The sequence below is a fragment of the Corythoichthys intestinalis genome, chromosome 21, assembly GCF_030265065.1.
Source record: "Corythoichthys intestinalis isolate RoL2023-P3 chromosome 21, ASM3026506v1, whole genome shotgun sequence".
Classification (NCBI taxonomy): domain Eukaryota; kingdom Metazoa; phylum Chordata; class Actinopteri; order Syngnathiformes; family Syngnathidae; genus Corythoichthys; species Corythoichthys intestinalis.
In genome coordinates, this window is record NC_080415.1 from 34092976 (window position 1) to 34116095 (window position 23120).

The following is a 23120-nucleotide window of genomic DNA, read 5'->3' on the forward strand; positions in this document are numbered from 1 at the left end:
TTTTTCCCTCCGCAAAAACACGTGTAAGCCTTTTTTCCTTAAAAATATAGCCATGTAATTTTTTTTTTATTAGAAAAGCATATACACTATAGTTATATACTGTGTTAAGGCCTTTTTTTTTTTGTTAAAATACATAATAAAGCTTTTTTTTTTAAACATCACAAGGGTGCTGGAGCCTATCCCAACTAGCTATGGGCAGTAGGCAGGGTAAAAAAAGGAACCAAATATATACAGCAGACGGCATGTGTTGCAAACATTTTTCAGCACAATTGCTGAACCCAAAAACGATTCTTAAAATTAAGAAAACAAAACACAGGATATATTTAACTTACATATATTTATCTTTATTGACTTTATCAAATGGGGTGACTTAAATCCTCAAATTGAATAAATAAGCCCAAAAAATCTGAAAAAGTATTACAAAAGTTAGCAAAAAAACTTCCCCGTTCAAAATGGCAGCCAATGAGTTAATAACCCGTCATTTTTGAAGCGGCTTTGTTATTTGTGTCCGTTGAGTACATTGTACTGTAGTTAGCATGATTATGTCCATGGTCTTTTGTGGCTAAAGAGAATGCGTCCACGTGACGACGACCTCCTTGGCGGCGGTGCCGTCGCTTAGCCGGAATGGCTGGTAAAAAGCCACGGCTCTCATGGTGCATGCCGCCGTCTTCGCCGTGCAAAAGTAGAGCCAGACGCTCAACGTCAGGCCCGCCACGCGCTCCTTCTTCCACGTTTCCGGGACTTTAGCGGTGACGCGCAGCGGTTCGGACATGTCCACGATGGCGCCCATGGACGGCTGAGAGTCCGGAAGCCACTCGTCATCTTGGGAAAGAAATGAAATGGATTTTGTTGGAGAGTATGTGTGATTTGAAATGTGTTTATCACAAGTAGACATCTAACTACCTTCGGCGGAGACAGTCCAGCAGCTGGGTGCCTCGTCAGTGAGTTTGGCTCCTTCGGGAAGCGACAACGCCACCGACATGACAACGGTCTGCCCGGCGCAAACCGCCACTGGCGGCATGTCTATCCTGACGGCGCCTGCCGGCATCTTGGGGGCTTTGGGGCGACCGGCGGCTTTAACGGCCGGCGCGTCGGTGCAGTCCGAGGAAATGAGAAACTACGGAGATCATTAGAAGTGAACGTCGGGGAGGAAGCGAAAGAAACGCAAAGCGTGCTAGCTTACCCGCGAAACAGTTTCTGATCGGAGGTCCAGAACTTTGATCTGGTGGTTGTTGGTGTCAGCCAAGTAGAGAAGGTCGCCGCCGGCACCCACGCAAATTCCCCCGGGTTCGTTGAAGCGGGACGCCAGGAAAGCCGGACCCGCCGCGTCGCCCGCTTTCCCCGTGCCGGCTAGAGTGCGGCACTGTTTGGTCTTGGGGTCCACCACTTTAATCTAAAGGAGAGGAGGGCACACAACTAATTGATTATTAAATTACCGTATTGGCCCGAATATAAGACTGTGTTTTTTGCATTGAAATAAGACTGAAAAAGAGGGGGTCGTCTTATATTCGCAGTCTAGACATTACACCCATTCACGATGCTAGATGGCGCCAGATATCATTGAAGCGATGTTCTGTTGTGACAGATCTCAGCTACTAGTTTAACCAGTTGGCATTATTTTATTGCAATGTTTTTCCTTATTCAGATTTGTTTCAAGACTACAATTACAGTTAGACTTTAATTTGATTGTTAATGCAGTTATTGCAATTTTGTTGTTTCATCACAATAGATTGGTTGATTTACATTTCAAAAACCAGAAGCCATTCATTTACGAATGTACCCTACTTTCTGGACTATAAGCCGCCACCCACCAAATTTGACACAAAAAAGGCATTTGTTCATAGATAAGCTGCACTGGACTATAAGCCGCAGCTGTGCTCACTGTATTATGGGATATTTACATCAAAAGATATTAACCGGAAACACTTTTTTTGACAGCGGCATCATAAGACTGTCATAAAACCGAATGAATCATTATGAAGCTTTGAACCAATTGGCTGCAAAGCTTCATTAATTCAAGAAGCGTCATTTTGCCATCACTTCCCGCATGGGGGAGACAGTGAACCTCTGCTGCCACCTGCTGTCAACACTGTTGTCATCCAACATGCCTCCTAGCATGCATTGCAGCTCTACAGATGTAAATAACATTCAAAATTCATGTTCTGTGCTAATAATTTCTTCAGTTACTGTTCCAGTTGTTTCATTAATTGCTAGTTAGCTACTTTATTTGACTGCGGCACTATAAGACTGTCATAAGACTATCATAATGATGACATGACACTGCCATGAGCATTAATGAATGCTTATGAGAGGTGTCAAATTATCTCACTTTTGACTGCATGTAAAAGATCCAAGCTGGACATAGAGTTGGTGAAATAATTTGCCGGATGACATTTAGTGACATCTGTCATAAGCATTCATTGATGCTCATAATAGTGTCATGTCATAATTAGGGCTGTCTTCTGGCAGTCTTATGACGCCGCTGTCAAATAAAGTGTTAGCTATTAACCCAAATAAATCAACATATAAGCCGCACTGGACTATAAGCCGCAGGATTCAAAATGAGGGAAAAAAGTAGCGGCCTATAGTCCGAAAATTACGGTAGTTCACATATTTAAATGGTCAGATATTAAGATTTGAATGAGGCAAAATAACATGCTTTTTCTCTCAAATATATTGTTATAATCATTTGTTACGGATGTACTGTCATTTTCTGTATAAAAACTAATTTGGTGTTCAAAAAGTCTTTTTTTCAAAATTGAGTCTTGAAAAAGGGGGGGGTCGTCTTATATTCGGGCCAATACAGTACTGTATTTTCCACACTAAAAGCCTTCAATTTTTTCAAAGCGCCTTATACAGTGGTACCTACATACAAAGTTCATTTGTTTCAGGATGTTGTTTGTAAGTCGAAATGTTCATATGTCGAGCAGGATTTTCCCATCAGAATACATTATAACTCCATTCCATAGCCCCAAAACCTACACTAAATCCTTAATAAATACTGCTGGTATTGTTACAAATGGCAATTACACGTAGCAAAATAAATGAATTCTTAATAAAAATCGGAATAATAATACAGTATACTAATAATTCCTGTGAAGGGAATAGCATCTTTTCTCCCATTTACTGTTTGACTGTTTGTATTACACTAACACACTTATCATAATCAAGGAATAGTATTTTTTCCTCATATTTACTGTATTATATACTGTATGTACTGTATTACTCTTAACACACCAAATATAAACTAAATAGCATTTATCGTATTGGCCCGAATACAAGATGGTGTTTTTTTTGCATCTAAATAAGACTGAAAAAGAGGGGGTCGTCTTATATTCGCGGTCTAGACATTATACTCATTCACGCCGCTAGATGGCGCCAGATATGATTGAAGCGATGTTCTGTCATGACAGATCTCAGCTACTCTCAAGTTTAACCAGTTTGCATTATTTTATTGCAATGTTTTGCCTTATTCAGATTTGTTTCAAGACTACAGTTACAGTTAGACTTCACTTTGATGGTTAATGCAGTTATTGCAATTTTGTTGTTTGATCACAATCGATTGGTTTATTTACATTTCAAAAACCAGGAGCCATTTATTTACCAATGTGATTGCACTTTAGTTTACATGTTCGGATATCAAGATTTGAATGAGGCAAAATAACATGCTTTTTCTCTCAAAAATATTGTTATAATCATTTGTTTCAGATGTACTGTAATTATTTTCTTTATAAAAAACAATTTGGTGTTTAAAAAGTCTTTTTTCAAACTTGAGTCTTGAAAAAGAGGGGGTCGTCTTATAATCAGCAGTGTTGTCACAGTTACTGATTACACCTAGAAAAAGTAATGTACTTTACCGATTACTCTATGATCAAAGTACCTAAGTTACTTTAAAAGTAACTTATCAGTTACTTTTTACCAATTTTTCTCCTTTTGCTGCCTCAACATAAAAATGACAACAAAAAAATTCATCACATGGAATTGAATTTTTCACATAATGGACTGTCTTTCATTCAATATTGCTTCCATACAGGAGCACTCAGATGTCTGGCATGGATTAAGAATAGCCGTGCTCTGCTTTGGCCTACATCAGCCTGTAAGTTGTTTCAGCTAATACATGTTTGTGTATGCATTTTTAATTACGTTTAGAGCCACAATTTGTGGAGTTACGTCTGAGCGATTTGCTATGAGAATTGTAAATACGTTAGCATTCGTAGCATTTACGCTAGCGGACCTTTGTGAAGCAAATTAGGCTAATTTAATCTACTAAATTTACATATTGATCGGACGAGATGGACATTTGAACACCAATTGTTTTTTGTCGAGTGTTTTATTGTTAAAATGTGTGCCGTTTTGAACAAAAAGTGTACATGTATGTGTGTTTACAGCTTTACAAAATGTCAAAAGTGAAGGAAGTAAAAAGCTTCAAAAAGCACAATTGCCTTGTTTTCTATCTGTAAAACTGAACTTCACGTTTAGCGAGGACAGAACACATATCAATAAAGTAAAAACTAAGATGCTGTGACGTACCATAACGTACTGTTTACACGACGAAAAAAACGACTGAAGACAAAATAGCGGACGAGACTCCGGCGTCGTGAAATCAAAAATGCATAAGTTGAGTACGTCGTCGACTACCTATAAACAGTAAATAACCTGATTTATGTTTAATCTGATCAGTCGACTATCAGTCAGGTGGAACCCTGAAAGCGGGCACGGTGACCCCTCACCTTGTGGTTGTAGGAGTCGGCCACGTAGAGCAAACTGGACTTGGGGGACCAGGCCACGCCCAACGGATGCTGCAGTTTGGCGTCCACGCCTTTGCCGTCCACGTCCCCGAAAGCAAAGAGATTCTGCGTTCAAAAAAGCAGCACACAAAATGCGGCGGCGCACTCAAATGACAGACATTCAGCATGGAATCTTTTTGCTCGTTAAAAGCATAAATTTTGCTCGGGTGTTAACTTAGCATTGACATTCAGACCCACCGTGGGGTCTCTCTCGCCGCCCACTAGCGACTTGACGGCGCCGTCCCGGAGCGACAAGGTGCGCACGGTGCTGCTTTCGCTGTCGGCCACGAAAAGGCAGCCCCAAGGCTCCTCGGGGGCAACGGCCAAGCCCGAGGGCTGGGCGAAGCCCGCCTTGTGCGGGTAGGAGTTGTTGCGGTTCTCCTCATTGCCGCTGCCGGCCCATCGCACGCACGTGCCTGCCTTGGATTCGCTGTGGACGGGTGACATTTTCACAAATCCAATCTTGGGTTGGGGGAACGCCAATTTCTTTCTATCTCACCTTCCTTTGGGGAGTTTGCCATCTGCTAGGAACAAAGCCCAAATTTGATGGCTTCCCGCCATAGCCACCCAAAGCACGTTGTCGTCCACGCCACCTACAAACACATAAAACGGGGACACGCATGGGTCTAGTGCAGCAGCTATCGATTATTTTTGTAGTCAATTGATCTATCAACTAGTTAGTTCAAATAATCAATAGCAAAATTCCGCTAGCTTAAATGCTATAAAATGCTAACGTTTATTTTTTACAATGCTCTTAACAAATCAGTTAAACACATATTGCATCTGCATATTACCTATAAACTAAACTACAAATGCATTAAAAAAATATTAGCTCAAACAAAAACTTAGCTTATGTTGGCCCTTAACCGGGAGCAGCTGGATTCAGCCATGTTAAATGAGTCATGTCATATTCACTGCTGCCACTAGAGCGCAGTGTATCCACCCAAAATCAATAAACTAAATGCAAACACTTTCAAAACAAACCATTAAAATGTGACTATAATTAAACGAATACCGTAATTTTCGGACTATAAGGTGCACCTGACTATAAGCCACCACATACCAAATTTGAAACAAAAACAGCATTTATTCATATAACAAACAGCACTGGACTATAAGCCACAGCTGTCCTTACTGTATTATGGGATATTTACAGCTAAATATATTAACTGATAACACTTTATTTGACAGAGGCATCATTAGACTGTCATAAAACTAAAAGAATCACCATAAAGCTTTAAACCATTTGGCTGCAAAGCTTCATTTGGCCATCACTGCTCCCTTGGGGGAGACAATCAACCGCTGTTGCCACCTGCTGTCAACACATTTGTCATCCAACATGCCCCCTAAGATGCATTGCAACACTACAGATATAAAAAACAATCCAAATTCATGTTCTGGGGTTATAACTTCTTCAGTTGCTGTTCCAGTTGTTTCATTAATTGCCAGTTATGGTATTTGGTTACATTTTACTTGACAGTGGCACCATAAGACTGTCGTAAGACCATTATAATTATGACACTGCCATGAGCATTCATAAATGCTTATGACAGATGTCATTTTGTGTCATCCGGCAAATTATCTCACTTTTGAATGGATGTAAAAGATTCGAGCGTGACATAAATAGAGTAAGTGACATAATTTGCTGGACGACACTTAATGACAACTGTCATAAGCATTTATTTGTGCCCATGATAGTGTCATGTCATAATTATCACGGGCTTATAGCAGTGTAATGACACCACTGTCAAATAAAGTTTTGGCTATTAACCTAAAGAAATCAACAAATAAGCTGCACTGGACTATAAGGTGCAGCAATCAAAATGAGAGAAAAAAGTAGCGCCTTATAGTCCGAAAATTTGGGTACTCGAAGCTGCAAAATTTGATTAGAAGTTTTTTTTTTCTAATTGAATTACTCGAGCTACTCGATTAATCGTTGCAGCAGTACATGAGTCGGAATCCATTTTGAGCTCCAAGTCTGCGCCATATTAAAGGTTTGAGAATATAATTAAGTTTGATACTCACCAGCGGACCCGAGCGCCACGTCCCAGGGTGAGCTAATGGGCTGCTGGGTTCCTTCGGCGCCACCTTCTTTGTCCGTGCCCTGGACGCCGACACCGGCGAGCGTGCTCACCTGCCTCGATGCCAGGTCGATCTGCGTCGGCGGACAAACAAACGTGAAAAAACAGAGAATACAAGCGGAATCGACAGCCTGCTCTGACCTTTCGGATCAGGTGGTTTTCAGTGTCGGCCACATACAAGGTGTCGCCCTTCGCAGCCACGCCTTGCGGGGAGTTGAAGGAAGCTTCAGAGAAGACGCCATTTCGTCTTCCGCTATCAGGACCTGGACAACAAAACTGTTTCCTAACACTGAGCTCCCACACTTTTGCAAATGTCAGGTGATCTAGATTCAAGAATGGAGCGGCACACACGTGGTCCTACTATTACTACCTCTTTTGCATATTATTTAGGAGTGGATCAGACTCTACTTAAGAACAAAAAACAGTCATCCAGTCATTTTTATTGCGTTCCAACGAGCAATATACAAATTTAACTCATCGCTAATCATTGACAGAGATAGATGCCCAATTCCTTTAAAATGGCTATAAATGGAATGTTCATTCGCTCTCTTCCAGTCAAAATAAATTAGACGTCTAGCACCGTCAGTTAGTTAAAATCCCGGTGGTATGGCTGAACTGAAAAGACAAAATGGCGCTGCGCAGTAAACTCAATTGAACTGGGAGGGTAGGGTTGGCAGTGATCAAGAGAAAAACAAAATGGCACCGCGCCATAAATCTAAAATTTCAAAAGCTTTCGTAAAGTTTCGTTTGTGGAAATTTGTGAACGTGAAGAAAACAAACTCATTCGCAGCCATAATCATGTTTTAAAGCACTTGGGATGTCTCGATACGACCACGTGATCCGTAATCGAGCGAATCGCGCCATTTTCCAGAGGATCTGAATTGGGTGAAAAGCATCGGGTTTTTAATTAAAAATATGTATTGATGTTTTTCTGCTTCGTGCTCGTACAGTGCCACAGCCTCTCACCCTCCCTCCTATTAAGTAGTGTGGGCAAACTGTCCAGCTTGCGTTTGGTACTTAAAATGAATGATGATTGACAGGTTTGTAGATTTGATCTTGTCAGACAAGCCTGGTAACTCTACGATCAATGGCAAAAATGTGTCAATCCTTGTTAAACTTGCACAAGTGTGCTGTGGCAACTCATTGTGTAAGTGAGAGGCTGTTCTCAGCAGCATGAGCAGATTTGAGTTGACTCACTCAATGAAACATTTAATAAAGACAAGCATTTTTCTACGTTATTCTTTAAAAATAATTCTGAAGGCGGCACGGTGGGACAGTAACATGTTTGAAACTTTTTTCGGTATCGGATCGGAGCTATTTAACGGCAGATTCTCAAAATCAGGTGACTCGGACTCGGGTGCAAAAGTATGCAATCGGGACATTCCTAATTAAGACATTTAACACAATACTAACTTACCTCCAATGACGTGCAACAGCTGACCAGACGTAGCGGACACCACGAGAATCCGGTGATGTCCTGTGTCGGCGATAACCAAGCGGTCGCCGTCCGCGCAGACCTTCCCCGGAAAAGACAGGACGGCGGAAGGCTGCGAATCCTGGTAAAGCTTGACGCCCACCGGGTGCTCGCGTAGCAGCCCCTTCTCCCGGTAGTGACGGAGGCTGACGTCGGCCAAAAGCGTCAAGCGGTCACGGTGTCCCTCGCCCACCAACGAGAAGAGCAGGTTGCCACGCGGTCCCACCAGTACCAGCGTGGGCCAGCAGGAGACCTCTAGCCGGTTCCAGAGCAGCGCCTCGCCGTCGTTCACCACAGGGTGGCGGATGTCGTAGCGGAGCACCGCGCTGCGAACGTTATCCGAAACCTTTCGGAGACACGGATGCAACTCAGTCCTACGCTGACATTAAACAATGTTTTCATTGTCCATTCATCACTAAAATTGTTAATTTTTTTGCTTTAATTTTTTTAAATGACCAAAAATAGTAAAGTTTTTCTATAAGAGGTTAAAGGTCAAGTGTCAACTGTTGAATAGCTGTCCACCGTCCGAACTAGAGTTGTCCGATAATTACTTTTTAGCCGATAACCGATATCCTGATATTGTCTAACCCCAAAAATGAGATACCTACCGTAATTTTCGGACTATAAAGCAACCCTGAGTCTAAGCCGCCACTCACCAAATTCGACACGAAAACGGCATTTGTTCTTAGAAAGCCGCACATAACTATAAGCCGCAGCTGTCCTCACTGTATTATGGGATATTTACAACAAACGATATTAACCAGTAACACTTTGTGAGTGGCATCATAAGACTCATAAGACCAAATGAACCACCATGAAGCTTCATTGCTTGAAGAAGCTTCATTTGGCCATCATTGGTCCCTTGGAGGAGACAGTCAACCTCTGCTGCCACCTGCTGTCAACACTGTTGACGTCCAGCTGCCTCCAAGCATGCATTGCAGCGATACAGATGTAAATAACAAATGAAAATGTTCTGTGCTAATTATTTCTTCGGTTTCTGTTCCAGTTGTTTCATTAATTGGTAGTTATGGTATTTGATAACACTTTATTTGACAGTGGCGCCATATGACTGTCATAAGACCATCATAATCATGATCCGAGCTAGACATAAATGGAGTTAAGAAAGTCTCCTAAATTTACATATTGATCAGACTATATGGATATTGGAACACAAATTTTTTTTGTCAAGTGTTGTATTGTTAAAATGTGTGTTGTTTTGAACATAAGTGTACATATGTGTGTTACAGCTTTACAAATTGTCAAAAGTGAAGGTAGTCAAAAGCTTCAAAAAGCACAATTGCCTTGTTTGCGGTCTATAAAGCAGAACAACTTTACATTTAGTGAGGACAGAACATGTCATACCAATAAAGTAAAGTAAAAATAAGACACAGTGGGGTACAATAACTAGATACCAAAAAAAAATGACTGAACACAAAATGGCGAACGTCGGGCGTCGTAAAGTTGAGTACTTCGTAAAATGGGAGTACCTGTATTGTGATGCCCCACTAGATGTTTTAATAATGATAAATGTAACAACTTCATGGTTTTCCAAATGACCGTTCTATAAAAAATAAGAGAACAACTTCAACTGAAGTTATGGAAAGAAAAAAACTATATTGCACCGCTATATTTATTGTTGTAATCAAAATAGTGCATCGTTTTTTTTTTTTGTATCAAGTGCAAGTGCAAAGAGCCAATAAGGCAATGCCATATGCATATTGGCCCAAAACTGATGTCGTTATTTTTTGTTTCAAATGTTTGTATGGGGCGATATCAGGTACCAGATAATATCGGACAACTGTAGTCATAACCACTGTCCCTGAAAGGGTTGATTGTGGCAGTGCTAGTCACACTTGACTTAAAAAACACTCAATTGCAACAAGGACAGTCATTCCATTCAGTTAAATGTATTTCCAGTGTCAACTTACCTTTTCATTGGGGAATTTGGCTGAGTGTACACCAACAATAACCAGTCCATCTGAAAAGGCAAACATGAAAAAGGTTATTAAAGCAGATTCCTAAAGCCAGCAAAGTTTATTTTGCATTTGCAACGAGTGACGTCACGAAACCAAACCCATGCAAAAGTCAACAAATAGTTTTAAGCTCATTAAAGACAACGTCTTGTTTTCGTGTTCCATTAAATTATTTCCCCTAAATCAGGTGACTGTTCCGATGTTGCACAATTTATGTTGTGAAAAACAAAATACTGCTTAACTCGCTCTTTTGCGTTAACTTCAGACGCAGATCCAAATGCGTTTAGCTCGCCAAACATTTTCAGCACCATACATATTACATTGTTATGCTAACTTATAAAGTCGTTTGTCCCATAATTGTTGTCAGAAAAACGAACTTTCAAATAGTGCACAAACAATACGATACCTTGTACCGAGTGCTTCTGCTCAAGATGGTGAAGGTCCGGTAGGATGTGCATGCAGTTGATGCAGCAGTAAGTAAAGAAGTCCAGCACAACCACTTTTCCACACAGCTCCTTGCTAAAAGATAGAGGACCTTCAGTGTTCAGCCATTCCAGACCTGCACAAATCAATAAAATCCACACTTATTGACTCATGACTGCCAGAGTGTTCCAGGCAACCTTAATGCTTACAAATGAATCTTATTTTCAAACCTTAACCATAAATGAACCATTTTAATTGAATTACTGCCAAAGAAATTTGGGTCACAACATTCAGTTTCCATCAAATATATCTCAAAATAGCGACTCCAAGTGGCCAAAAGTAATAAATACAACTCCCAGGGTATTTTATGGAAAGTATTTTTGTTTAAAACTGGATTAAATGCCTTAAAAACATTTTACCAATAGACAAGAGCTTTGAAAAGCTCGCTCACGAATCCCGGAAAGGAAGCGTTAATACCGTCCCAACATGTCCAGTCTTGTTGATGTAAGTGGCATTGCTAGCTAACCAAAACATTTGGGTTGTAGCCAACTTTGACGGCTTACCTGTCTCAAAATCGGGCAACTTGAGTTCTTCCCGCTCGTCCATATCCTTCAAATACTCGAAAACGAGAGCTTCCATCGATTCTCGTGTCGCGGCTTCATCTAAAGAGACGTCGAGGACACTTTGAAGAGGAAACAGAGTTGACAAGCTGCACCCAGAAGCCATGACTGAAACTTCAGCTAGCAAGCCCGCCTAGGTAAACTCGTCACATTGATTCACGCCGCTTTTTTCGACAGAATATAATTAATTGTTGAAATAATACCATTTATAATAACAAATTAACATGGAGTCATATAAAAAATAAAAGCATAATTTTGTGTATACAGCACAGATTTTTTTTTTTTTTTTAACTATTGGAAAGTACCGCAGCGTTTCACACTCCACATTTACCTAATTCATTATTCAACCCAACTGGATGGCGGTAAGCGACGTCAACCTGATTTCTACGGTTAACAACCCTCCGGTTTTTTATACTTTCCACCACAATTTTTAGAATTAAATTTACAATATACATTTTTATTAATGTTATGTTAACCGGAATATTAATACACATTAACTCTCTTGTTTTTATGAAGACTTCGGACACGTCGTGACGCTTCAAATTTTTTCCAAATGTCCCAAAAAACCGACTCTGAAAGTGACATTTGGGATTATAAACCTCGCGTCAAGAAAAAGAAAACACGTGAGGCGTCGTCGTCTGCGTGTGGGAAGGCGGCCAGAAGAAAATGCAGCACGGAGACAAAATCCGTCCGTACCAATGGACAATGTGACGCCAGCTCGTCATTCCAAAATGTTGACAATGAAACCAAGGACGATTTTTGTCCTATTTGCCAGATGCCATTCTCAGTCTTGTTGGGGCAGTCGCAAAGATGGCATGTTTCGGAATGTCTGGACACGCAAAGGGATACTTGTCAAGGTAAGGTTTGTTTCAGGGATCGGTCCATCCGCCATATTGAATGTGGCATTTCTGCACATAAGTACAAGCAAATGGACTAAACTGGTGCTGCAACGATTAATCGATTAACTCGAGTAATTCGATTAGAAAAAAGCCTCGAATTAGGGCTGCAGCTATTGATTATTTTAGTGGTCGATTAATCGATGAACTAGTTACTCCTCGATTTACTAGTCGACTAATCAAGTAATCGGATAAGGAACATAAAAAAATTAAAATACCTGAGCTGAGCCTCAAACGGTATAAAAAATTGAGGATTTAAATACAACAAAAGAACTGACTAACTTGCATAGCAAAGGTCAGCTAGCTTAAATGCTATAAAACGCAAACTTTTTTTCCAATGCTCTTAAACTGTTCAAACACAAAACAGTGAATATGACATAACTCATTTGAAATGGCCAAATCCAGCTGCTCCCTGTTAAGACCAACATAAGCTAAGTTTTTGTTTGGGCTATTTTTTCCCTGTTAAGACCAACATGAGGTAAGTTTTTGTTTGAGGTAATGTTTTTTTTAGTACTGCAAGTCAATGATAAATCTAATAACTCGAGTAATTTGATTAGAAAAAACGTTCTATTTAAATTTTGCTGGTTTGAGTATTTGTTTAATAAAAGTGCCGTTGTAATAAGATAAGACCTTTATTGATCCCACCATGGGGAAATTCTCAGTGTTATAGCAGCAAAGATATAGGTCACACAGAGTCGACGGCGTGATGTAGCCGTTAATGTATAACATTAGCAGCAAACATTCGAAAACACACTAATAGTCTGTACATAGTAGAGGGGGAAAAAGTGGTTTGAAAGTGTTTGCATTTAGTTTAATTGATTTGGGTAGATGCACTGCCCTCTAGTGGCAACAGTGAATCTGACATATCTTATTTAACATGCCTGAATCTAGCTGCTCCCTGTTAAGACCAACATAAGGTAAGTTTTTTTTTTTGAGCTAATGTTTTTTAATGCATTCGTAATTTTGTTTATAGTTAGCTGTTTTTTGTGGGAATATGTGTCTGAACGATTTATTAAGAAAAAAAAAGTGTTAGCATTTTATAGCATTTAAGCTAGCGGACCTTTGGTATGCAAGTTAGCCAATTGTTCGTTTGTTATACTTAGATCGTCATTTTTTTTTTTTTTTTATACCGTTTGAGGTGAAGCTCAGGTATTATATTTTTTTATGTTCCTAATCCGATTACTCAATTATTCGAGCTAACTCATAGATTTATCGACTGCTAAAATAATCGATAGCTGAAACCCTAGTTTTTTATGCATTTGTAATTTAGTTTATAGGTATTTTTAGCCGTTTTTTTGTGTGTGAATACGAGTTTGAATGATTTAAGAGCATTGTAAAAAAAAAAACAGTATTTTATAGCATTTAAGCTAGCGAACTTTTGCTATGCAAGTTAGCCAATTGTTCTAGTGTTGTACTTAGATCCTCATTTATTAATTTTTTTATACCGTTTGAGGCTGAGCTCAGATATTTTATTTTTCAATGAAAGTGCAATTTAGTATACTTTAAAGAAACACTAGGGAATTTTATTTCATATTCGCATTTAATGCTCTTTTGAAAGTGTAAAGTTAGCAAGCCTTTGCTTTAAATCTCCTAAAATATATTGATTGCATTATATTTTCCTAATCAGATGAGTCAATTATTGGAATTTAATAGTTGATAGATTAATCGACTACCAAAATAATCGATAGCTGCAGCCTTAGACTGAACTGCTTTATCAAGCAGGTGCATTGCTATTAAATATTTTAAAAGCCATTATCCCATTTATGAACTCATTCAATGCCACTGATGCTGATAGACATCTAATCCATTTTAACTCGGAAGGCTGTCTTGGTGATTTTTTTGTCATGTCATCCGTCTCTTAGAATGTCCTGACGGGTCCAAGTGCTCGTCGTCCATTCCGAGCCACTACAACAAGTTCAAACACACTCAAATGGCCCACGCTCGCGCCACCGGCCTCCCCGTGCCGTTACTCTCGCATTGCAACGAACGTTCTACCTTAAATGAACACGTGGACCCATCGCCGCCATTGTCGACGCCGTCCCAAACTAGAAACGGTCTTCTGCTATTGCGCTCGCCCGGACCGGAGGATATGAAGAAGAAGAAAGGCTGGTCTCCCAGCGGACGTTCTTCCGTTACATCCTCGCAGGAAAGCGTAAAGACGCCCTTGACTACCTGCCGCATTTCAGAGCAAAGCCAAGCGTCTCCCGACGTCAACAACGGGATATCCTATTCTCCTCTTTCGGAGATTCCCGCCGAGATCCGAGGATCTGAAGACGAAGACTCCCTTCTTCTCTTCGGCGAGGATGAACTGTTCCCGGACGTGACTGATTGCCTCGAAGACGCCGTCCGAGCGGAGAACCTTCCATCCGCCCAGAGCAAAGTGCTGGAACTTTTAAAGGAAAGCCTTCCTTTCGTAGCGCCTCCTCAGATAGAGGCACCTCCTCGAACAGAGGTGCCTCGAAGCAACGGACTCAAGCAGACGGACATCGGCGTATTTTTTGGCCTCAAGCCGCTGAAGTGTGACGTTTCGGAGTCCGGTGTCGCGGCGAGCCGGGCTTCTTCGAGAGGGCGACGGAAGACGAACGAAGGCGCGAGGGAACAAGACAACAAGGGTGAAAAGGCGGAAGAGGAGGAGACCAAGAACAAACGTTGGAAGAGAAACGGCTACGGTCAACGAGAACAACAACGACGGTGTCCTTTCTACAAAAAAATTCCAGGTGAGTCACCGTCGTCTTCTTCCTCTTCCTATTTTTAAACTATTTTTCTTCAGGCACGACGTTCGCCATCGACGCCTTCTGCTACGGCACCGTCGAAGGCGTCACCGCTTACTTCCTGACTCATTTCCATTCGGACCACTACGGCGGCCTCACCAGAAATTCCACGTTTCCCATCTACTGCAACGAAGCAAGTGAACGTGCGGCGTTTTCGGACAGAAGCGTCTTAACGTCTGACGTTGTTGTTGTTCTCGCTCAGATGACGGGAAAGCTGGTAAAGAGCAAGTTGAAGGTGGACGAGCGCTTTGTGCACCAACTGCCCATGAACACCAAAGTCACCGTGGACGGCACGCAAGTGGTCCTTCTCGACGCCAACCAGTAAGTCGTGGTTTATTCCTTTACAGGGCACTCGTTGGCGACTGTTGACAGCGCTGTCAATGGCAAATGTCACTTACCCAGTAAATTGTTTACATTTGTGTAATAACAAGTTTGCCTTTTTTTCCCAGCTGTCCCGGAGCGGCCATGTTGTTGTTCTTCCTGTCCAACGGACAGACTGTTCTCCACACGGGCGATTTCCGAGCCGATCCCGGCATGGAGGCTTACCCGGAGCTGCTGGGCCGCCGAGTGCACACGCTGTACCTGGACACCACGTAAGCGGCGCATATGAATCGTCCCACGAGCATTACGACGTTTAAACTAGGGGTGCACGATATCCATTTTTTGAAACCGATATCGATAACTTCCTGCTCCTCAAAGCCGATATTGACAACCCTAAATATATAATTTTTTAAATGTATAACCTGAGTTTTTGAACACCAAGAGGTTTAAAAAAAATTGTGTTGGATTCAACATAGATTTGCCTTTGATCTCACCAGATTTTTATAATGACACGAACAAAACAGTGCATTTCAGTTCTGCACTGTCCGACAGCCAGCTAAGATTGAATGCACTTCCATAAACCACAAGGCTTGGTCTTTTCTTCCTTTTATGGGAAGACACTCATCTTAATATTGTGCATATACAACAGAAAAATACACATATTCAATACTCAATATACAACAAACTGCACAATACACTTATTTACACAATCATTATATGTATAGCATAGCACACTAGCTTGAGCTACTAAAGCATTGGCTGGCTTCTATAACACAGCAACTTATGACGTTCTGTACATATGACCCTTCAGTACATAAGTAACCATATATTGCACATCCATATGTTATTGTAAACATAAAATACTTATATATTTCCGAGGCGGAAACGTAACAAAGCATTTACGATCGTCAATGCTACCGCTAGACACCGCAATGTGTAAGTGAATGAACCAAACTACTGTAACAAAAAATAGATGCAGAGAATTATTCTGACCAGCAGGTGGCAGCAATGCCCCGCAAATGGTCAAGTGATTTCCCATACTAGTGTGTAAACTGTAAAGCCAGCACAGTACATATTATCGGTCCTACTGATAATGTTATTGGATTTATCGGGATGACGTCATAATTCCTATTATCGGACGAATAATTAGCGTGCACCAGTAGTTTAAACGCGTGCCACCTGCAGGTATTGCTCCCCGGAGTACGTCTTCCCAGGACAACAAGAAGTCATCGAGTTTGCCGCTAGCACCGCTTTTGAGACGGCGACGCTGCACCCTCGTACCTTGGTTGTATGCGGCTCCTACTCGGTGGGAAAGGAAAAAATCTTCTTGGGTGAGTGTCTGCTTTGGGAACTTGTTTTGAATGAGAAATCTGACTTTCTTTTTCCGTGTAGCCTTGGCAGAGGTTTTGGGCTGCAAAGTGTGCGTGTCGCGAGACAAATACGACACCATGCGCTGTCTGGATTCTGAAAGCGTAGAACGACGTTTCACCACAGACTGGAAGGCGACGCGGCTCCACGTGCTTCCTATGATGCAACTCAACATAGCAGTAGGAAAACTTAATAGTGATATTTAGTTTTTTTTTTTGGGGGGGGGGGGGGTGTAGGGGGAACACATTACTGTTTAAGCCCCTTCCCTCCTCTTCCCTCCAGCTCTGCTCTCTCCAGGGCAGGCATGCAGATGTGTGACACAATCAGACAACTTGCGCTTCATTCAACCAAATTGTAGTAATGAGTCACTTCACATCCTCAGTAACAGTAAAGGCCTTGCAAAGATGTGAAAACTGATTAATTAGACTACTCACTTCCAGTGTTGTCACTAACAATAGTATAACAACAGTAATATGATTACTTTTTCAGTAGCAAAAAATCTAACGCGTTCATTTTTCCAAACCAGTAATCTGATTAGTTTCCTTAGTGTCTTGCATTACTATTTTGTTATTGCCTCACAATGTATGTCGAATGAAGAGTATTGTAGTCATGTACGAAGAGCATTTTGAATAGAAAATGCTAGAAAGGTTCCCACTATGTGTTCTTTTCCATGGTAACCGCTTATTTACTTCCTGTTTTGGTCTCAAGTCACACGCGTTGTGTTTTGGGACTGAGAAAGGCGTGTGAATCGAGGGTGCACATTCGAGCCGAGTGCAGCCAGCCACCCGTTGAGATGTGCGAGGGAATGTTGATCTGTGTGCGTTCATGAATGAACTTGAGTATTTTTCCTTCAATCTGGAGGGTTCCAGCAATAGGTTGGAGCCACTACATACGCGTACATACGTTTCGTAGCTTTGCCGTTGTAACGGCAAGTAGTCGGCGAGCGTTGTTTACATCATATTCGTGTTGGACATTTATGCGGTGAGGTGACGCGTTCGTTTAGCATCTATGGGATGTGTTTAAGTCCGATTGTGTGTAAAGTGCTTAGTTGCCACCACGTTTTTTAAGGCGTACTTTTGGGTTGTGTGCGCTCATTCGTGCCCGCCCCCACCCTTGATTGCGCAATCATAGACTTGATAAGGTTTTGACAGGACACGGGACGCTGAGGCCGAATAATAGCGGGCCTGCATTGCTGGCGTTGCTGTCAAAGCTGACCGAATGGAATCACAGACGGAGCTTTTCCCGTTGAAAATTCTTGTGAATGAATGCTTAAATGCCCGAATTCTTTATTGATATGGACGTAAAAAAAAAGTCTTGATTCTTGGTTAAAAGCAAAAAAAAAAAACGTGCAGTTAGCATTAATGTCACCTAAATATTGCGAACTATGATGCTAGTTAGGAAGCAAATGTAGCGGCGGCCTTATGTAAACAAAGAGCTTTTTCCGTTTAAAATTTTTGTCAATAAATTATGGCTGTCAAAATTATCGCGTTAACGGGCGATAATAAATTTTTTAAATTAATCATGTTAAAATATTTGACGCAATTAACGCACATGCCCCGCTCAAACAGATTAAAATGACAGCACTTGTTAATTGTCTTTTTTGGAGTTTTGTCGCCCTCTGCTGGCGCTTGGGGGCGACTGATTTTATGACCATGAGAATTGTGTAATTATTGATATCAACAATGGCGACCTACTAGTTTATTTTTTGATTGAAAATTGTTTTTTTTTTGTTGAAAATTATAACATTTCTATAACTTGTCCTAACATTTATCTTTTAAGCACTACAAGTCTTTCTATCCATGGATCACTTTAACAGAATGCTAATGTTTTAATGCCATACAGTACTTAGGTACAGTATGTTGAATGTATATATATCCGTCTTGTGTCTTGTCTTTCCATTCTAACAATAATTTACAGAAAAATATAGCATATTTTATAGATGGTTTGAATTGCGATTAATTACGATTATTTTTAAGCTGTGATTAACTATTAAAATTTTTAATCGTTTGACAGCCCTACAATAAATGCTTAAATCCCTGAATTTTTTTATAGATAAGGAAATAAAACAGTCTCGATTCTTGGTTTAAAGCAAAAAAAAAAAAAAAAAAAAAGTGCAGTTAAGAATTTAGTTTCGGTAAATATTGCAAACTATGACGCCAATGCCGTAGCGGCTAATTTCTCCCATTGATTTTTTTCACCTTTCAAAATGCATGCATGGTACGAAAAAAAAAAAACAATTACCTTGAATCCTCAAACAAATAACACCTGAGACAATCCTTCCTGTTTGTATGCGGTACAGCTTTCGTAGTTTCTCAACCTAAATCCATCGTTGGATTACTGCATGGGTTGCTTCGACCGACTGTGAATAACTGAAGCGGAGTGTGGGATGGCCCCCTACTTCAAGGCGTGGCTCAGGGCCTGTTGAATGTAACCCGTCAATATATTTATGAAGTCGATGGCAAAATTTGTGTGTTGATTATTGTTCAGTCAGTTTGCATTGTTTTACACTGACATTGAGATGCTGTTCACTGAAGTTCAGAATTTTTGACATTAGGCTTAATCTTCGAGACAGCGGGCGTTTAATTAGTCGGTGGAGTTGATTTTAACAAATTCCGTAGAGTTTGTCAGTTATTTGTTAGTTTCAGGGTTCCGGAGTGGCCAAGCTAGCGCAAGTCACTAGTGGTTGAAATCAACTCCATCGACTAATTAAACACTAGCGAGGGTTCGAAGATGAAGCCTTATGTGAAAAATTCTGATCTTCTCCTTTAAATTCAATTACCGTAATTTTCAGACTATAAGCCGCTACTTTTTCCCCTAATTTTGAATCCTAAGGCTTATAGTCCAGTGCGGCTTTTTTATTGATTTAATTGGGACAGAGGTGTCATAAAACTGCCATAAGACCGTCATAATGATGACATGATTATGACACTATCATGGGCATTGATGAGTGAATGAATATCATTAAGTATCCTCTGGAACATTTTTGTCACCAACACTCCATTGGTGTCCAGCTCGGATCTTTTACATCTATTCAAAAGTGAGATAATTTGCCGGATGACACAAAATGACATCTGTCATAAGCATTCATTAATGCTAATGGCAGTGCCATGTCATACTTATGATGGTCTTATGACAGTTTTATGGCGCCATTGTCAAATAAAGTGTAACCAAATACCACTAAACGAAACAACTGGAAGAGTAACTGAAGAAATAATTAGAACAGACCATGAATTTTAATTGTTATTTACATCTGTGGCGCTGCAATGCATGCTAGGAGGCATGTTGTACAACAACAGTGTTGACAGCAGGTGGCAACAGAGGTTGACTGTCTCCCCCAAGGGAGCAGTGATAGCCAAATGAAGCTTCTTGAAGCAATTAAGCTTTGGAGCCAATTGGTTCAAAGCTTCATGGTGGTTCATTTAGTATTATGACAGTCTTATGATGCCGCTGTTTAATAAAGTGTTACCGGTTGATATCTTTTGGTGCACATATCCCATAATACAGTGAGGACAGCTGCGGCTTATTGTCCAGTGCGGCTTATCTATGAACAAATGCCGTTTTCTTGTCAAATTTGGTTGGTGGCGGCTTATAGTCAGGTGCGCCTTATAGTCCAGAAATTACGGTACCTGACAGTCAATTACATGTGATGACATTTTTTCTGTTGTTGTTTTTATGTTGAGGGAGCAGAGGGAGAAAAATTGGTAAAAAGCTTAGTTACTTTGACAATAATCAGTAAAATAACTGGATTACTTTTGAGGAGTAATCAGCAATTAAATTACTTTTCAAGTAATCTGTGACAACACTGCTCACTACTGGAAAGAAGAAAAAAAACACAGTTAGGAACGCCGTTATACTCAAACATCATTATTAACAACACTGGTCATCAGTAAGTAAATTAATAATTTGCATATAATTAGTAATAAAAGCATCAAAACTCTGTACAAATGTAACTTTTTACCATTAAGCATATGTATCCAGCATATCAACTCTTAAAGGGCCAGTTGCAATTTTCCCATCTCTCCGCAGAAGCTGCAGGCGCACCTGAGGAAGTTTTCGGGCCAGTACGATCGTCTGCTGGCCTTCAAGCCCACCGGCTGGAGCTTCAGCCAGCAGACGGCGTCGCTCTTAGACATCCGTCCCACCGTCAGCGACGACGTCTCCATTTACGGTCTGCTTCTTGTGCTTGTCTCGTTATCAGTTTCCAAAGATGAAAAGCAGGTTTCGTGACTTGTCCCCCCCCCCCCCAACTGCCAGGCATTCCGTACAGCGAGCACAGCAGCTTCGCCGAGCTGAAGCGTTTCGTCAAGTGGCTGCGTCCGCTCAAGATCATCCCCACGGTGAACAACGGCAGCCGGGCCGCCAGAATGGCCATGGAGAAGCATTTCGGACAGTGGCTAACCACCGCCGACTCCGCTTAGGAAAGAAATTCTGTCACGGTTAGTTAGTTAGTTCTTTTGCAAAATGAATGATATTGCTGCACTTATTTTTTATGTCTGCTTAAATAAACTTCCCTCTTTGTACATTGTCTATATTTTAAATAAATGTCCAAGCTACATGACATTGATGACTGTGAACTCTTTCGAAGATCTATCGCTGCCAATACAATCCATCCATTATCTCCCGCTTAATACGGTTGTCAATACAAAATAATCCCAATTTACCATTTAAGTGAAAGGAGCAATGACGTTATGTTTGCCATAAAGATTAAAAAAAAAAAAAATCTTATGTAGCATGAAAAATGCTATCAAGTTGAAAAGTGACAACAGCACTATCTGGTCATAACACAATAAATGATTCTTTAATACAAGAAAGTGTTTACAAAAGCACATCCTTTTCTTTTGAATTCATGCATCCAATTCCTTTCAAATAAATGAGGACAAGGGCACTGAACACAAAGCACTGAAAAATGAAGCACTAAATATCTTTGCAAAAAAGGCACCACATCAGTGATCAGCGTGTCAAGCAGGATGGAGACTTCCGTGTGAGAATGAGCTCAGCGACACGGAGAAAGGTTTCACTGTGGTTCGGCAGTCGCTGGCTAGCTCACTAGCTGCCTCTGTGATACCATCGACACACACGCACAAACTGTCTTGTCTTGACCAAATTGGACTTTTGGACACGTAGATTTTTTTGTGAAAGTTGTGGGGTGGGGCCGTGAACGGTTCGTAAGAAGCTAGCGTTCTGTTCCAAGGGTGGAAAACAATCCACTGTACTATTACCATTAATTTGACTATAATTATTAAATTGTTAGTTTCGCGTCTAACACATTGTAACATTTTTTTGAGAGACAGCGAGAACCAAAAGTGGTATTTGCCATGTGGCAAAATGAATTTGGCCATTTGGCATTTATTTTTGCCATGTGACATTTTTCGGGCAATGTGGAAAAATACATTTTGCCATGTGGCAAAATTGACTTTGGTTTGTGGATTTTTTTTTATTTTTTTGGGGGGCATTTTTGCAGGCCATGCATGTCAATAGCATGGACGTGCATTGCCTGCACTATGCTTGCCCCCCCCCCCCCCCCCCCCCAAAAAAAAAGCAACATACCAAAAAAAATAACAATGCCAAAATAAAAATTCCACAAACCAAAGTCAATTTTGCCACATGGCAAAATCAATTTTGCCACATGGCAAAAAAAAAAAAAAAAAAGCCACATGGCAAATACCACTTTTCATTCTAGAGACACCAAGAACCAAAAGTGGTATTTGCCATGTGGCAAAAGGGAATTTGCCTTTTATTTTTGCCATGTGACATTTTTTTTTGGCAATGCGGAAAAATAGATTTTGCCATGTGGCAAAATTGACTTTGGTTTGTGGAATTTTTATTTTTTCGGGTGGGGGGGGGCATTTTATTTGGGGTGTATGGCATTTTTGCAGGCCATGCATGTCAATAGCATGGACGTGCATTGCCTGCACTATACCTACCAGCCCCCCCACCCCCCTAAAAAAAAGCCACATACCACAAAAAAAAAAAAAATGCCACTTGTCAAAATACATTTTGCCACATGGCAATGCCAAAAAAATACCACATGGCAAAATCAATTTTGCCACATGGTGAAAAAAAATGCCACATGGAAAATACCACTTTTCATTCTAGGCCCTGCTGATTTTTTTGGAGTGTCAGTCAAAATTTTGCTGGGAAAACAAAAAAAAATTCACTTGCAAAAATTCTACCGCAAAAACAAATCCGCTACAAAAATATGAATTTCTTGCGACTGAATTTTTGCAAATGAATTTATAAGATTTTTCTATTTGGATATTTGAATTCAGCTGTCCAAATTTTTGACTGAATTATTTGCAAGTTTTTTTTAACAATTTATTTTTTTAAACAATTTTAGTCAGTTTTATGATGATGATAATAAATAATTCAATTAATTCAGGGGATTTTTTTTTTAAATTACGTAGTT

General features: G+C 40.6%; 2 protein-coding genes across 7 annotated transcripts; one reads left to right on the forward strand and one right to left on the reverse strand.

The window, feature by feature from the left end:
- Positions 1-318: 318 nt before the first annotated feature.
- On the reverse strand, positions 319-12358 carry nhlrc2 (NHL repeat containing 2). 4 transcript variants are annotated; one of them, XM_057826349.1, is made up of 13 exons: positions 12055-12358; positions 11302-11420; positions 10722-10874; positions 10271-10320; positions 8286-8688; positions 7010-7131; positions 6813-6942; positions 5287-5380; positions 4986-5217; positions 4731-4853; positions 1184-1393; positions 904-1117; positions 319-822 (listed from the first exon to the last, which is right to left on the reverse strand). In XM_057826349.1, the coding sequence occupies exons 1-13, from the start codon at positions 12081-12083 to the stop codon at positions 563-565; spliced, it is 2139 nt and encodes a 712-aa protein (XP_057682332.1). In that variant the 5' UTR covers positions 12084-12358; the 3' UTR covers positions 319-562. The 4 variants fall into 4 exon arrangements, with proteins under 4 accessions (XP_057682332.1, XP_057682334.1, XP_057682330.1 ...); XM_057826351.1 differs by having other exon boundaries at positions 11302-11400; positions 12055-12357; XM_057826347.1 differs by having other exon boundaries at positions 11302-11400; positions 11690-12357.
- Positions 11290-22100, forward strand: dclre1a (DNA cross-link repair 1A (PSO2 homolog, S. cerevisiae)). Of its 3 annotated transcripts, none has more exons than XM_057826353.1 (10): positions 11290-11495; positions 11875-12215; positions 14117-14971; positions 15025-15158; positions 15228-15346; positions 15475-15618; positions 16532-16677; positions 16739-16893; positions 20741-20882; positions 20969-22091. In XM_057826353.1, the coding sequence occupies exons 2-10, from the start codon at positions 11912-11914 to the stop codon at positions 21130-21132; spliced, it is 2163 nt and encodes a 720-aa protein (XP_057682336.1). In that variant the 5' UTR covers positions 11290-11495; positions 11875-11911; the 3' UTR covers positions 21133-22091. The 3 variants fall into 3 exon arrangements, with proteins under 3 accessions (XP_057682336.1, XP_057682337.1, XP_057682335.1); XM_057826352.1 differs by lacking the exon at positions 11290-11495 and adding an exon at positions 11691-11720 and having other exon boundaries at positions 20969-22090; XM_057826354.1 differs by lacking the exon at positions 11875-12215 and having other exon boundaries at positions 20969-22100.
- Positions 22101-23120: the final 1020 nt, after the last annotated feature.

What these genes read in the sequence shown, in the direction of transcription:
- nhlrc2 (XM_057826347.1), bottom strand. Translation starts at nt 11,852, where the DNA reads ATGTGTATTAATATTCCGGTTAACATAACATTAATAAAAATGTATATT. An exon ending in TGGGTTGAATAATGAATTAG is followed by an intron (nt 11,401 to 11,689) that starts GTAAATGTGGAG and finishes ACGTCTCTTTAG; the next exon opens with ATGAAGCCGCGACACGAGAA. An exon ending in AAAACCACCTGATCCGAAAG is followed by an intron (nt 6,943 to 7,009) that starts GTCAGAGCAGGC and finishes CCGCCGACGCAG; the next exon opens with ATCGACCTGGCATCGAGGCA.
- dclre1a (XM_057826353.1), top strand. Translation starts at nt 11,912, where the DNA reads ATGTCCCAAAAAACCGACTCTGAAAGTGACATTTGGGATTATAAACCT. An exon ending in TTCCCATCTACTGCAACGAA is followed by an intron (nt 15,159 to 15,227) that starts GCAAGTGAACGT and finishes GTTCTCGCTCAG; the next exon opens with ATGACGGGAAAGCTGGTAAA. An exon ending in TGATGCAACTCAACATAGCA is followed by an intron (nt 16,894 to 20,740) that starts GTAGGAAAACTT and finishes ATCTCTCCGCAG; the next exon opens with AAGCTGCAGGCGCACCTGAG.